A 13961-nucleotide genomic window follows, 5' to 3' on the forward strand; every position below is an offset into this window, starting at 1 on the left:
ACAATCAAAGCAGCACCAAAACCACCCAGAGCACCAGAGAGCGGCTGCTGACACAGCCTGGGGGGGAAAATCCCTTGGGATAAAAAACTCATTTAAACTCTGCTAGGACTGAGGCTGAAGGAGGGTGGATTTAGATGGTATATTGGGAAAAAAATATATATTTATATATAAATAATATTCTCTATTATATATTATAAAAATTCTATATAATATGTAAAATGCATATTAATAAATATAGAATTTTATATTTTAAACATTTAAAAATATATTTTGTATTACACACATATAATTTCTAGCTCTCTCCTGATTTCTGTGGCACTTCCCTCAACTTTCCACACATTCCAACACCCCCAGAACACTTCCAATGCATCCCTGCCATATTTGCTAAAGGAAAAGGCACCAAACCCAATGGAAAAGGCTCAAACCCAAAGGAAAAGGCTCAAACCCAAAGGCAAAGTCAGCAAACCCAAAGGAAAAGGCTCCAAACTGAAAGGAAAACCCTCAAATCCAAAGGAAAAGGCTCAAACCCAAGGCAGGAGCAATGCAGGCACCAATCCCAGCTGATTTCCCATCCCACACCCATCACAGCCACAGATTTGGGTCACACAAGGAATAGTTTGGGTTTTATACATGGGAAACCAGGGGAAATCAAAAATCATCAAGGATTGAAGTGATTAATGAAAGGAAAAGCAGATCATAAAAAAATATGGCAGGAGAAAAGATGGGAAGAAGGGATCCAAACTCATTAGTGATGGATCTAATCAAAATAAATCAGGGATTGCCGAGGGAAAAATGGCAGAACACAAGGAAGGGGATGCTCTGGTGCCAATTAATTATTTTGGGGTTAAGATTTTTTTAAAATCGATTAAGAGGGATATTTTTTTTGGCTTTCAGAACTCAAATCTACCGAGCTAATGTGTTCTTGATTGCGTTTGACCCTCTCAATCTCGGGGGTGACAGGGGTGGGGGTTCCTCTCCCCAGCTCCTCCTTGTACAACACCTGTGGGATGAGGGGCAAAAAACACAATCAAAGCAGCACCAAAACCACCCAGAGCACCAGAGAGGGGCTGCTGACACAGCCTGGGGGGAAAAATCCCTTGGGATAAAAAACTCATTTAAACCCTGCTAGGACTGAGGCTGAAGGAGGGTGGATTTAGGTGGGATTTTGGGAAAAATATATATTTATATATAACTAATATTCTATATAATATATTACAAATAATTCTATATCATATATAAAATGCATGTTAATCAATTAATATAGAATTTTATATTTTAAACATTTAAAAATATATTTTGTATTACACACATATAATTTCTACCTCTCTTCCGGTTTTAGTGGCCCTTCCCTCGCCTTTCCAAACATTCCAACCCTCCCAGAACACTTCCAATGTATCCCTGCCATATTTGCTAAAGGAAAAGGCACCAAACCCAAAGGCAAATTCACCAAACCCAAAGGGAAAAGGCTCAAACCCAAAGGAAAAGCACCAATCCCAAAGGCAAAGACACCAAACCCAAAGGAAAAGGCTCAAACCCAAAGGTAAAGGCTCAAACCCAAAGGAAAAGGCTCAAACCCAAAGGAAAAGGCTCCAACCCAAAGGAAAAGGCTCAAACCCAAAGGAAAAGGCTCAAACCCAAGGGAAAAGGCTCAAACCCAAAGGAAAAAGCACCAAACCAAAGGAAAAGGCTCAGTCCCAAGGCAGGAGCAATGCAGGCACCAATCCCAGCTGATTTCCCATCCCACACCCATCACAGCCACAGATTTGGGTCACACAAGGAATAGTTTGGGTTTTATACATGGGAAACCAGGGGAAATCAAAAATCATCAAGGATTGAAGTGATTAATGAAAGGAAAAGCAGATCACAAAAAATATGGCAGGATAAAAATGGGAAGAAGGGATCCAAACTCATTAGTGATGGATCTAATCAAAATAAATCGGGGATTACAGAGGGAAAAATGGCAGAACACAAGGAAGGGGATGTTCTGGTGTCAATCAATTATTTTGGGGTTAAGAAGTTTTTTAAATCGATTAAGAGGGATATTTTTTTTGGCTTTTGGAACTCAAATCTACCGAGCTAATGTGTTCTTGATTGCGTTTGACCCTCTCAATCTCGGGGGTGACAGGGGTGGGGGTTGCTCTCCCCAGCTCCTCCTTGTACAACACCTGTGGGGGCAACAGGGCAGTCAAAAAGAGGTCAAAACAAAAAAAAGATCTGCATTTGGCGGAGGGAATTAATGGAATTTTATGCCCACTAAATGTACTAGAAAGCAGGAAAAATTAGGGAGCGTAAATCAGTTATTAATTGTGATAAATTCAGCTGGCAATACAAATCCAACTGCCTGGGTAGGCTCCAGCAGAGGAACAAAGTATTATAGGAAGGGGATTCAGCAAATTATTTTAAAAAATAGGTTTAAAAATGCAAAATAGCTTAAAGTTCAGGGAAAAAAAATAATGCACATGAAACATTGAGAGTTAAATTATAAGAAAAATATTTTAAAAAAAGTATATAAAATATGGTGCTAAAAACATAAGAGCAGAAAGGCAAATTTTATGAGTTAATTTGAGGAGATTTAAAGTTTGCAGGTGTTAAATAGTTACAGAAAATGGAGTTTTTCCCTGTAATGATAAAAAGATACCGAGCTAAAATTCTCCTGGTTACGTTTGACCCTCTCCATCTCAGGAGTGACAGGAACTGGGGTGCCAACCCCCAGCCCCTCCTTGTACAACACCTGTGGGCAGCAGGAGTGTGGAAATTAAAACAAAATATAAAATAAAATAAAATGAAATAAAATAAAAAAATAAAATAAAAAAATAAAATAATAAAAATGGAAGGAAAGGGGAGGACAGGGAGGTCAGGGAAGAGAGAGAGAGAGAGAAGAGAAATAATATTGTGAAACTGCAAAGTGTGGGAAAAAAAGAGTTTTGCTTTGGTCAAAGCTCAGCACAAAACCCTCAAGGAAAAGAACCAGGTGATGATGCTGTCACCTCAGCCAGGGCCAGAGCTGCTGCTGGAATGTTCCAAGGCACCTGGAAATTCCCTGGCAAAGACTTTTCCCTACTCCAGCTCCAGATTTTTTGCCAGGATTGCAGCCAGGCTGAGATGCCTGTGCCTGTCCCAGGATCTCTGCCAGGACTGAACTCCAGGTGGGATTTGGGCAGAGTGACCCCAAGAGGTCACAAATTCAACCAGAACTGCGGAACAAAGTGGTGGCACGGTGCTCTTCTGAGTGGATGTGTCGGGAGGGGGAATTCCAGACAGGAATTCACTCCTGCCGCACTTTTCCCATCTCTACTGGATGTTCCTGGTGTTCCTTCACTGCCATGAGGTGGGAATGCCACCTGAGCTCCTCACAAAGCCCTGGGGACACAGCAGAGCCCCAGCAGGACAGGGACAGGGACAGGGGCAGGGACAGGGGCAGGGACAGACCTCTCACTGCTTCCAACCCAAAGCATTCCCTGTCCTGTGACTCAGGAAGGGCTGAGAGTCCATTTCCCTTTGGCAGGAGGTGCTGGAAGGGTGGGCTCTGCTCCTGAGGAGCAGTGACACCATTCCCACAGGGAATATGTCCTTGGGAAGCAAAGGAAGGCCCTGCTCCAGGGCTTTAATTCCTGAGGTTAAAATCTTCCATCTGGAGCAAGGGCACGAGTCAACTCGAGGGGAAAATGGAAACTTGAGGATCCTGCCAGGGCTTCAGGGGGTTGATAAGGAAGGATTGCTCCCAGCACACCCAAGGATGTGACATGGAGGGGTTACAGGGGCTGGGTGTGGGTTTGGAAGGGGAGCAGGGGTGCAGATCCCTCAGTACCGAGCTGATGTGCTCCTGGTTCCGTCGGACCCGCTCCATCTCCGGCGTCACCGGCGTGGCAGTGCCAGCCCCTAAACCCTCCTTGTACAACACCTGCGAGGGACAACAGCAGTGCCACGAAAACCCCACTCAGCACAGGCCAGACCCACCAGATCCCACTGTTATGGGATTGTGTTTAGAGTTAGGATCACTTGGGGTTCATCACACGCTCGTTCCAGAGGCAGGGATTAAGGAAGAGGCTGTGGGGGATTATTCTGTGAATGGGTCACTGCAGAGAGGAGATAAAGGCTCGGGGTAAAACAAACGTGGGGAGAAACACCACAACTCCACAGGGATGTTCTGCTGCCCAGTTTAGCTCAGGAAATGCCAGGATTATTTTCAGGCAGGCTTGTTCTTAGAAGAAAAGCGCGTGAAGGTGTAAATCCCCCGAAAGCACAAACAGTGAAGATCAATGAGTTAAAACCCAGCCGGGACTACGCCCCCGAGGAAGAACAAGGTTAGGGTGTTAGGAGCACAGGATTATAACAAGAGCCCGTTGTTATAAGTCCTGCAGGGTGGAAATACCGAGCTAATCTGCTCCTGGTTGCGTTTGACCCGCTCCATTTCTGGGGTCACGGGCGTGGGGGTGCCTGTGCCCAGCTCCTCCTTGTACAACACCTGTGGGACACAAGCAGGGTCAGAGCAGCCCTGGGACCTCTGACCTGCTCACTGCCGTTGCAAACTGGGATTGTACACAGGTGAAAACACAATTCACACCCCTCAGGATCTTCCTCAGCACCAGCTCAGAGTAATTTCCCTTCAATTCTTCATTTAAAGGACACAAATTCAAATATTCTCCTGACCCTGCCCTGAGAGGGATCTTTTACTTCTCATCTTAGTTCAGGAAATATGATAGAATTACTTTTTAGGCAGTCAGCATTTCTTTATAGGATTAATAAATAGCTTAATCTTTTCTGGAATTGTTCAGTGTACAAAGACTTCATTGTGGGTTTTACTCATTTTCACTTCTGTTTGTTTGCACCACTATTTTACTTTGGGTTAAACCTCTAGGAAACAAAAACAACTGAGTGCCATCACTCATGTTGTGAGGTTTAACTTAACCTGTAGTTATTTGATTATTAAAAATGGTATTTTTCATTAAATGAGGAGTTTGTGGAATATCCCCAACCATGTGGGAATACCTGACAAGTGTATTGCAACATTTTGACTCACAGCTCCTCTTGCAAGTAGGAAAATCCTTGTACCAAAACAAAACTTGCACCAAAACAAACTAACAAAAAAAATTCACTCCTTGGTGTCATTGAAACAAAAAAATCAATTACAGCAAAGGAAAATAACTTGTGGTGAAGGTTAGAAAAAATGAGGAATCATTTGGAAAAACAACTCAGTTGTCCATAAGTGAGCTGTGAAATTTACACTTGACTGGATATGGGAAGATTTTGTTTTCCCTTGTAATTATAAGGGAATATATATATTATATATTTGTCACACAAAAAGGCTTCAAATAGGTTTATCCCTCAAAGTTCTGTGATCCTGCTCCCTTTTTTCCCAGTCAAGCTTCAACACATAACCTGGGTAATTTTTTTTCCTAGCTCTGTGTTCAGAAAAGGCCACGGAAGAAACACAGGCAGCGACTGATGGGGATAATTCCTGTAAAACTCAGGTATTTCAATTTCCTGCTGCTGGCCACGGGGATTTGGGAGAGCTGGAGCTTTCTCAAGAGGAAAAGGCCCTGGAGAGGGCAGAGAGCAGGGAATTCCTGGGCTGATGTGCAAGGAACAGGGAATTCCAGGGAACAGGGACATTCCCGAGATGATGGGCAGGGGACAGGGACATTCCAGGAACAGGGACATTCCAGGGAACAGGGACATTCCCGAGATGATGGGCAGGGGACAGGGACATTCCAGGGAACAGGGACATTCCCGAGATGATGGGCAGGGGACAGGGACATTCCAGGGAACAGGGACATTCCTGAGATGATGGGCAGGGAACAGGGATATTCCCGAGATGATGGGCAGGGGACAGGGACATTCCAGGAACAGGGACATTCCAGGGAACAGGGACAGGGACATTAATTACCGAGCTGATGTGCTTCTGGGTCTCCTTGACGCGCTTCACCTCGGGCAGGTCAGGAATGGGAGTCCCTTTGCCGATGCTCTCCTTGTACTTCACCTGCCAAGGAACAGGAATTAGGGGAGGGAAAAGGATCTATGGGACAGCTTTCAAAGGTTCATAAAGAGATTTATCCTGATCTGTGCACAGGGGAAGTTTAAAGGTCCTTTCCACCACTTTCCCCTCACCTTCCCAAGGGATCTGTGGCAAGGCAACTCAGCTGTTGAGTCATTGGGAATGGCACTGAAAGGGTTTTATAAAACCAGATAAATTCCTTTACACCTGACACTATTTGGCCTTTCTACCAACCAAAGGAGAATTTGGGATGTGTAAGAATCATCACACAGCGTTTCAGCAGTGACAGTGCCATTGCATTTCTGCTTTGCCAACAACAAAAAAAGCCTTTCACAAGAACATTTTTAACATTTTCAACACATTCTGCATCAAAAACTAGCTGCAGTGTTAGCACATGACACTAAATGATACCACCATTCCAAAAAAACATGGAGGAGGTTTAGGAGCTTTGAAATAAAAATAATAGGCAAAATAGAGGGCTGTGACCTTTTAGGTAACATCCAAGTTTGCCAGGACAAAACAAACCAAAAAATTCACCACCAGAAAATTCAGTCTGAGCAGGGTAAAACAGATTTTCCTGGGAGATGGTCCCACCCTGCAACAGGTTGTGGAATCTTCATCCTGTGGGATACTCAAAACTCAACTCATCCTAAAGCTGAGCCACAGCTCAGCTAGATGGAATAGATTATTTCAACACTTCCCTTCCCACCTAAATATTTCTTATTTTCTGTCCAAACTATATCTGAGATTAGATCAAATTTACAGCAAGAGCTTTTGTGGTTTAGAAATGGGTTGTGAGTAAGAAATAGAATGTTAATCATTAGAGAGGTTACTGTTAAAGTAACAAGAATGGGCAAAAACTTCAAGAAAGTCACCCTTGACTGGTTGGGTTATTGCCAAACCACTGTTAGCAAGATGTAAAGAAAAGAAAAATAGGAAAAAAAAAATTATTTCAAGTTGAATTAGCAGCAGTAGAGTGAGTATTAAAAACCAATCCTTGTGTACCGAGCTGATATTATCCTGGGTTCGTTTAACTCTCTGCATCTCTGGGGTCTTTTCAATTGTGGTTCCAGTTCCAATATCTTCTTTATACAAAATCTTAACATTTAGAATGAAGACAACAAGGTTAAGCATCCAAAACACAACATTCTTGCTCCCAGACACTGAATTTGGACACAATGGAGCAGCTGAAAGCCCAGAGGATCCACTCTGGTCACTGCCTCTCTGAAGGTGTCCAAAGTGAGCACCATTTGGGGAAAAAAAGAGCTGATTTTTTATATTTAATGCTTTTTAAGTAGGAGATAATTTATACAATAAATCAAAATATCAAATATATTTCAGTAGAATATTCCTGGGCTAGTGGAAGGAGTCCCTGCCCATGGCAGGATGGAAGATGAGCTTTAGGTCCCTTCCACCCATTCCATAATTCCATAATCAAAACATCTGTGGGCTAATTTTTGAATTGACGATCATTATTTGCTCTTATTTGATTTATACAAATATTTTCCACTCTGTACTTGGTTAATGGTGCTGGAGGCAAAATGCCACAGGAGACTTGATGGCAACAGGAACTGGGCAGCAACTCAGGCACACAGAGCACAAGGGGCAGCAGGACAGGGAGAGACTGGCACGGGAACAGCACAAAGGAAAGGGACAATAATTATATTCATTTCATGAGGGATTGTCTAACTCCATCACAGCTGTGCCTGTGAAAGAGGGCAATACCCCACAAAAACAGCGGGAAAAACACTTTATAAAACCAGCTAAACCTACTGTAGGAGAAGCACCAAAAAACTGTAATTTTATTAAAGATATTAAACTATATTTTTTGGGCTGAGGAGTGAAGACAGAGGTGACCATACCGAGCTGAAATTCTTCTGGTTTTCCTTCACCCTCAGGATTTCTGGGGTGTCCTGAACCACTGTGACTTTTCCTTTGCTGTTCTGTAGATCTGACTGATACTGAAGCTGTGAAAATGGAAAATAGGAAATGTTAATTCTATGCTGTACAAATTCCCTCACAGTTTTCTTCAAAAATGAGATAAATATGGTTTTGGGGGTTTTTTTACTTATTTCTGGACATACATTGCTAAAGTTCTTCTGATTCTCTCGGACCCTCTGCATTTCTGGTGTGTCAGCCACAGGCACATAGTAGGGCATGCTCTTCTCTGCATCTTCCTTGTATTTTTTCTGATGGAAAACCCCAAATGGATTAAAATAGAAAACAGAAAAGCAGCAAGAAACAAACTGGAGTTATTGATTGTTGAGTAGTGCCCATCTTTGTGGAAATGTGAGTTCTTCTCTGCCTGGTAGAAACTGAGATTATGCCTCTGTGCAAGATTTATTTTAGACAGCAGGTTATTGAGGAGTAGAAAATTAAGAAGAATCTGCTTAAAGAAGAATTAGCTTTGCAAAGCAAGAGAAATTATCATATCACTTGACACAGCAGTAACATTAATTTGATTATTGCAGTAGAATTCCAGAGCTCTGGAAAGATTTGTTCTGAAGGTTGTGGGAGGTGGTTATTTGGGTGTTTCATTAGTATTTCCTGGAGTTCCCACATGAGCAGGATTAATGGCTGCACTCAAGATACCTGGCTGGAAAGGTTCTTGACCTGCTGGGCATGAATAATCTCTGGAGTATCAACAACACTGGTGTAGTTGGCTTTCTCCATTTCTGCCAATTGTTTGTATTTGATCTGTCGGGCAAAGCTCACGTTTAGGGGCCTCTGCACAACAGCTCGCTCTGGGTTTACCCAGGAAAATCTGAATTTTCCTTCCTGAGGAGCTCAGAGGGTCAGGGTGGCACAGACCTGGCTGGCGATGTCGGTGGCGTTCCTGGCGCGCACGAAATCCGGGGTCTCCAGCGCCAGCTCGGTCAGGCCCTTCCCGCGGATCTCCTGCTCCAGGGCCCGCTTGTACTCCTTCTGCAGGGAGACAGGGATGGGGAGGGAAAAGGGCTCAGGTCCACAGACACACTCCAGGAACAGGGCCAGCCCCAGCCAGGACAGAGCCCATCCCAACCAGGAACAGAGCCCATCCTAACCAGGAACAGAGCCCATCCCAAAGAGGAACAGAGCCCATCCCAAAGAGGAACAGTGCCCATCCTAACAAAGAACAGAGCCAATCCCAAACCAGGAACAGTGCCCATCCGAAACCAGGAACAGTGCCCATCCCAAAGAGGAACAGTGCCCATCCCAACCAGGAACAGAGCCAATCCCAAACCAAGAACAGTGCCCATCCCAACCAGGAACAGAGCCAATCCCAAACCAGGAATACCACCAATCCCAACCAGGAACAGTGCCCATCCCAACTAGGAACAGGGCCAGTCCCAACCAGGAACAGTGCCCATCCCAATCAGGAACATGGCAGGCATCCCAACAGGGCATGGCAGAGGGCTCAGATTCACAGCCACACACCAGGAACAGGGCCAGCCCCAGCCAGGAACAGAGTTCATCCCAAACCAGAAACAGAGCCAATCCCAAACCAGGAATACCACCAATCCCAACCAGGAACAGTGCCCATCCCAAAGAGGAATAGCACAAATCCCAAACCAGAAACAGAGCCAATCCCAAACCAGGAACAGAGCCCATCCCAACCAGAAACAGAGGCAATCCCAACCAGCAATAGTGCCCATCCCAAACCAGGAATAGTGCCTGTCCCAAACCAGGAACAGTGCCAATCCTAAACCAGGAATACCTCTAATATCAACTCATAATCATGCACACAAATTATGTAATTTTAAACTATTTCAGTTTGTGCTTCCTTACTTAAATCTTGGTTTAGTCCCTTGATTAATCAACTCATGAGTCCCTTGAGTGACTGTTGATCCCAGCTCCTGTTTCCCATCTGAATTCCTGACAGTGACTGTGAACCCAGGAAAGAGCTCCCTTAAAAGTCCACTTTGACCCTTATTCCCTCATCCATGTTCTTTCCTGGCCTCTACTCAAGAGTTTCCAGGGAATTATGAAGTTCAAACCAGTTGAAAGGCAGGAATGGATGGGAGACTGGGAAAGAATTCCTGGCTCAGATGAATTCCCAGAGCAGCTGTGGCTGCCCCTGGATCCCTGGCAGTGTCCCAGGCCAGGCTGGACACTGGGGCTGGGAGCAGCCAGGGATGGCACAAGGTGTCCCTCCTAGGGCAGCTGGATATTCCATCCACTCAGGCATTTTCCAAGCAGCTCTCCCATACCTCGTTCAGGATTTGAGTGGCATTCTTGGCTCTCAGCATGTCTGGAGTCTCCTCTAAGGCTGTCAGTCCTTTCCCTTTGACTCCTTCCTCCAGATCCTTCCTGTACTCTTTCTGCAGGAGAAGGAGAAGGAAAAACACTGCAAAGCCAGACCAAAGGGAGTTTTACACTCTACCAACTTTGTTGCAAAAAACTTAAAGAAAACGAAAGAAAAAAGAGTTCCAAAAGCTCCAAAAGAAAAGAAGGAAAAAAAAAATTGAAAACCAAGAAAGAATATTGTACAGGGTTATGGAAGAAGTAGTCCAACAAAAGATAGGGATTATTGTGGAAGATAAATTGCCAAGGCACACACATATGGACCAGTTAGGCTGAGGGAAGTCAGAGAGGGGCAGCACATGGGAATACGGTTAAGGGACAAGGAAGAAATATCCATGGCAAATTAGCTGACAGCACAAAATGGATGTGAACATGCTCAGTGTGGGTGGGCAGGAGAGTGGGGAAGAAGAAGAGGGAGTGCTGGAGGTGCTGCAGGAGGCAGAGGAAGGAAGCCCAGAGGAGCTGGTACCTCGCTCGCTATTTTGGTGGCGTATTTGACATGCAAGAGGGATGGTGTGACCTCCAGGCCAGTGAGGTTCCTGCCCTTCATGGACTCTTCAAAGTCCTTCTTATATTCTTTCTAATGAGAGCAAGAAGAAGAAGAAGGAAAAAAAAAAAAAAAAAAAGAAAAAAAAGGCAAAACAGCAAATATTTATTACAATATTTTCATTATGTGCAAAGCTGGGGGTGTGTCAAAATCACTGGGTACAGCTGATGCTAAATTCTCTTCCTACTAAAACTTGTGAAGCAGATCATTGCTTTCTAAGGAAATAGGACCTGATCCAGCTTTTATTTTTTATATTTATACTCATTTATCTATGCAGAGAAAGCATTCAAAGGTACCACAAGGACTAATGGCCTTACACAGCTGCTTTGCAGCCTGCACCTGGGCCAGAAGAGGAATAAGCTTCAAATAAACACAAAAAAACTGCTCAAGAAAAGAAAATGACAGTTCAGGGGAGAACCTCTGACAGCAGAGACACACAGGGAATAAAAGAATTTCTCAAAAATGGAGTTTTGAGGTGAAAAAAAAAAGAATAAGAACACGTTCTGTGTCCTGTGATAATACACAAACACTGTGTTGTATTGTAAAAGCGAAATTAATTTTGTGCCACATTTCTTATTCAAAGACTTATTTAAGCTTCATTTACCAATAAAAATTACAGATAAACTCATTTCATGACAGGAAAGTGCCATGAATGTTTAATGCAGTATTTAACAACCATCATAAAGAAATAGGAAATTACTATAATTTTCAGTCTATCAGCCTGCACAAGGTGCAAGCAGAATTGCCTGTTAAAACCCTAAGTTTAATATAAAAAAGAAATTTTAAAGCTTTTCAGCCTATCAGTATTGATTTTACCTCACTCTGCATGAGCTGAGACTCCTTTGCAGTCAGATATGTGGGAGTTTCAAAGTCCAACATGGGCTTTCCTTTTTCCTTCTCATATTTTTCTCTGTATTTCACCTGAGAAGAAAAGACAGAAAATCACCCTCCTAAATAATCAAAGACCTAATTAACTGTGTAGTATGTGCCTACTATCAACAGTTATGGGATAAAAATGAGATGTCTAATGCAGTTTGCCTTCCTGAAATCTGTGTTATTGATCAGCAAATGTAAAATTTGGTGTCCAGGAGGTAAAATGCCCATGGAGAGATTCCTGCTTCAAGTTCTGTTCTCCACATTTTCAGAGTGCTCAGTGAGGGAATGCTGTGGCCAAGCCAGAGCCTGATCCCAAACTGGAGCAACAAGGACTGACTTAAAAATTAATTACAGCCTCATTACCAACAGCCTGATTAAAAACCATGTCCTTATGGTCCTTGGCTGTGGGGCCTTTTTGCCTCTCCATGCCTTGAACACCCCTGGCAGTGCCCAAGGCCAGGCTGGAGCAGCCTGGGATGGTGGGAAGTATCCCTGTCCAAGGCAGGGGTGGGTGTGATAATCCTAAATGTCCCAAACCCTTCTGGAATTCTGTGCCAAGCACCAGAACAATCAGCTGTGGCCCTTGATGTTCTTGCAGTAATTCCTCTCTTGCTTTACAGCCAATAAATACTGGGAACAGAGAGGATCAGAGACCAAATCAGACTGTGAATTTGTCTGGAGTGATCCACTGCTTTATTCCAGAGGGGAAAACTCCAGGCATATGATAGTTTTGGTTAAAGCCATTTTGGATGCAGAGCTCTCCTTTGGATCATGGAATGGATGAAGCAGTTGGAAATCTGCTGTCAGAAACAACCCTAATTCCTTCAGTTCCCAGTTTCTGTGATTCCCAGGTCCTTTTTTCTCCAGAGACAAATCCCCCTGATAAATGTATTATCCTGTGTAAAAAGATCCATGCACAGCAGAGATGAGCAGCAGGATTGGCTCTGGAATGAAGGAATCACAGGGAGATTTTATCCGTGTATTTTATGTGTTCTGCACTTGGAAATGGGCAGGTTCTGCTCCCTGGATCCTCGCCCAGGGGTGCAGTGCTGGTGGAGCAGAGAGGCACAGGGAATGTCCCAGACTGGAGGATTCACTGAGAGGATTTTGATGGAATTTGGAGCTCAGTGAGTTGGGATAAGGACAAACACACGTCCAACTTACGTGGCTCTGGAGCTCTGAGGCCTCCCTGAGATGAACCTGTTCAAGATTATCTGGCACCACATGGTAGTGACCCTTACTCTTCTCATATTGCTTCTTGTACTGGTACTGAAGGGAAGGTGTCAAAAATCATCTCAATCAAAAAAAAAAAACCCTCAGCAAATTTACTTCTTAGGTCCAAAGAAAGCAACACTTCAACGGAATATCAGAGAGAAATTAGAAATGCAAGAAGTAAAACAAAATCCAAGAAGTTTAGAATTGATATTGGGGGTTAAAGATGTGAGGGAATAGTTATTTTTTATGGTCATTTGGATTGCAACAAAGGTTTTGTCCAAACCAGGATTAAAAGAAGAAAAAGAAAGAGGAGAAAACACAGTGGGTAATGAAAAGGCTGTACCAGGCAATAAAGGTTTTGCCTTTTCTCATTATCAATTATTTTGTTAGGCATAACTAGGTGGATTTACAATAGGGAAGTGTTAAACAAACATCCAGTAAAAGTAAAAAAAGTAAAGTAAAAACAAAATCCAGATAAAAACAACAAAAAAATTAAATATAGTAATCAGCAAAGAAAAAAGGAAAAAATAAAAAAAGGTATTTGTTAGTGTGGTGCAATCAGTTAAAAATGGGATCAAGAACCAATCCAGTAAAAATGATCAGAGGATTTAAAAGATGAGCAGTTCTGCAGTCAGTTAAAATGGGATCAAGAGCCAACCCAGTGGAGATGATCAGTGTTTACAATATTAGCAGTGCTACAGGAGATGAGGATTCCCCGTCCCAGGGCACAGGCACGGGGCAGCCGCCGGTTAAGGAGGCACCATTGGGAAGCAGAGGAAGAGATCACTACCAGGTGATGCCCATGGAGGTGCCCCAGGGAGCAGCTGTTACAGGAGGAGTTAGCAGGGAATTCCCAAGGGAATTCCCACCCTGGGAGCTGCGGGATCACCGGGAGCTTACAGCACTGGCGAGCTGGCTCGTGCTCAGCACGTGGTTCATCAGCAGCGACTCCTTCATGTCCGTCACGGGCTTGTGCAGCTTCTTCAGGTCTGCCTTGTACTTCACCTGCAGGGAATAAGGGTCAAACCCATCAGGAGAGGGCCC

The 13961-nt window shown here is 43.8% G+C and overlaps 1 protein-coding gene across 1 annotated transcript in view; it reads right to left on the minus strand.

Annotated features, from left to right (window-relative positions):
- The window catches only part of NEB (nebulin), a 99932-nt gene that overhangs the window by 12441 nt on the left and 73530 nt on the right, over nucleotides 1-13961 (minus strand). Inside the window, exons 121-135 of the mRNA XM_054515422.1 lie at nucleotides 13818-13922; nucleotides 12867-12971; nucleotides 11643-11747; nucleotides 10749-10859; nucleotides 10186-10296; nucleotides 8807-8920; nucleotides 8588-8692; nucleotides 8080-8184; nucleotides 7858-7962; nucleotides 7001-7093; nucleotides 5888-5980; nucleotides 4373-4465; nucleotides 3809-3901; nucleotides 2639-2731; nucleotides 908-1000 (exon numbers count right to left, since the gene is read on the minus strand). Of these exons, the coding sequence (XP_054371397.1) occupies nucleotides 908-1000; nucleotides 2639-2731; nucleotides 3809-3901; nucleotides 4373-4465; nucleotides 5888-5980; nucleotides 7001-7093; nucleotides 7858-7962; nucleotides 8080-8184; nucleotides 8588-8692; nucleotides 8807-8920; nucleotides 10186-10296; nucleotides 10749-10859; nucleotides 11643-11747; nucleotides 12867-12971; nucleotides 13818-13922 (1524 nt within the window). The remainder of the gene's footprint in view (nucleotides 1-907; nucleotides 1001-2638; nucleotides 2732-3808; nucleotides 3902-4372; nucleotides 4466-5887; nucleotides 5981-7000; nucleotides 7094-7857; nucleotides 7963-8079; nucleotides 8185-8587; nucleotides 8693-8806; nucleotides 8921-10185; nucleotides 10297-10748; nucleotides 10860-11642; nucleotides 11748-12866; nucleotides 12972-13817; nucleotides 13923-13961) is intronic.

Source organism: Molothrus ater, chromosome 7, assembly GCF_012460135.2.
Source record: "Molothrus ater isolate BHLD 08-10-18 breed brown headed cowbird chromosome 7, BPBGC_Mater_1.1, whole genome shotgun sequence".
Taxonomy (NCBI): domain Eukaryota; kingdom Metazoa; phylum Chordata; class Aves; order Passeriformes; family Icteridae; genus Molothrus; species Molothrus ater.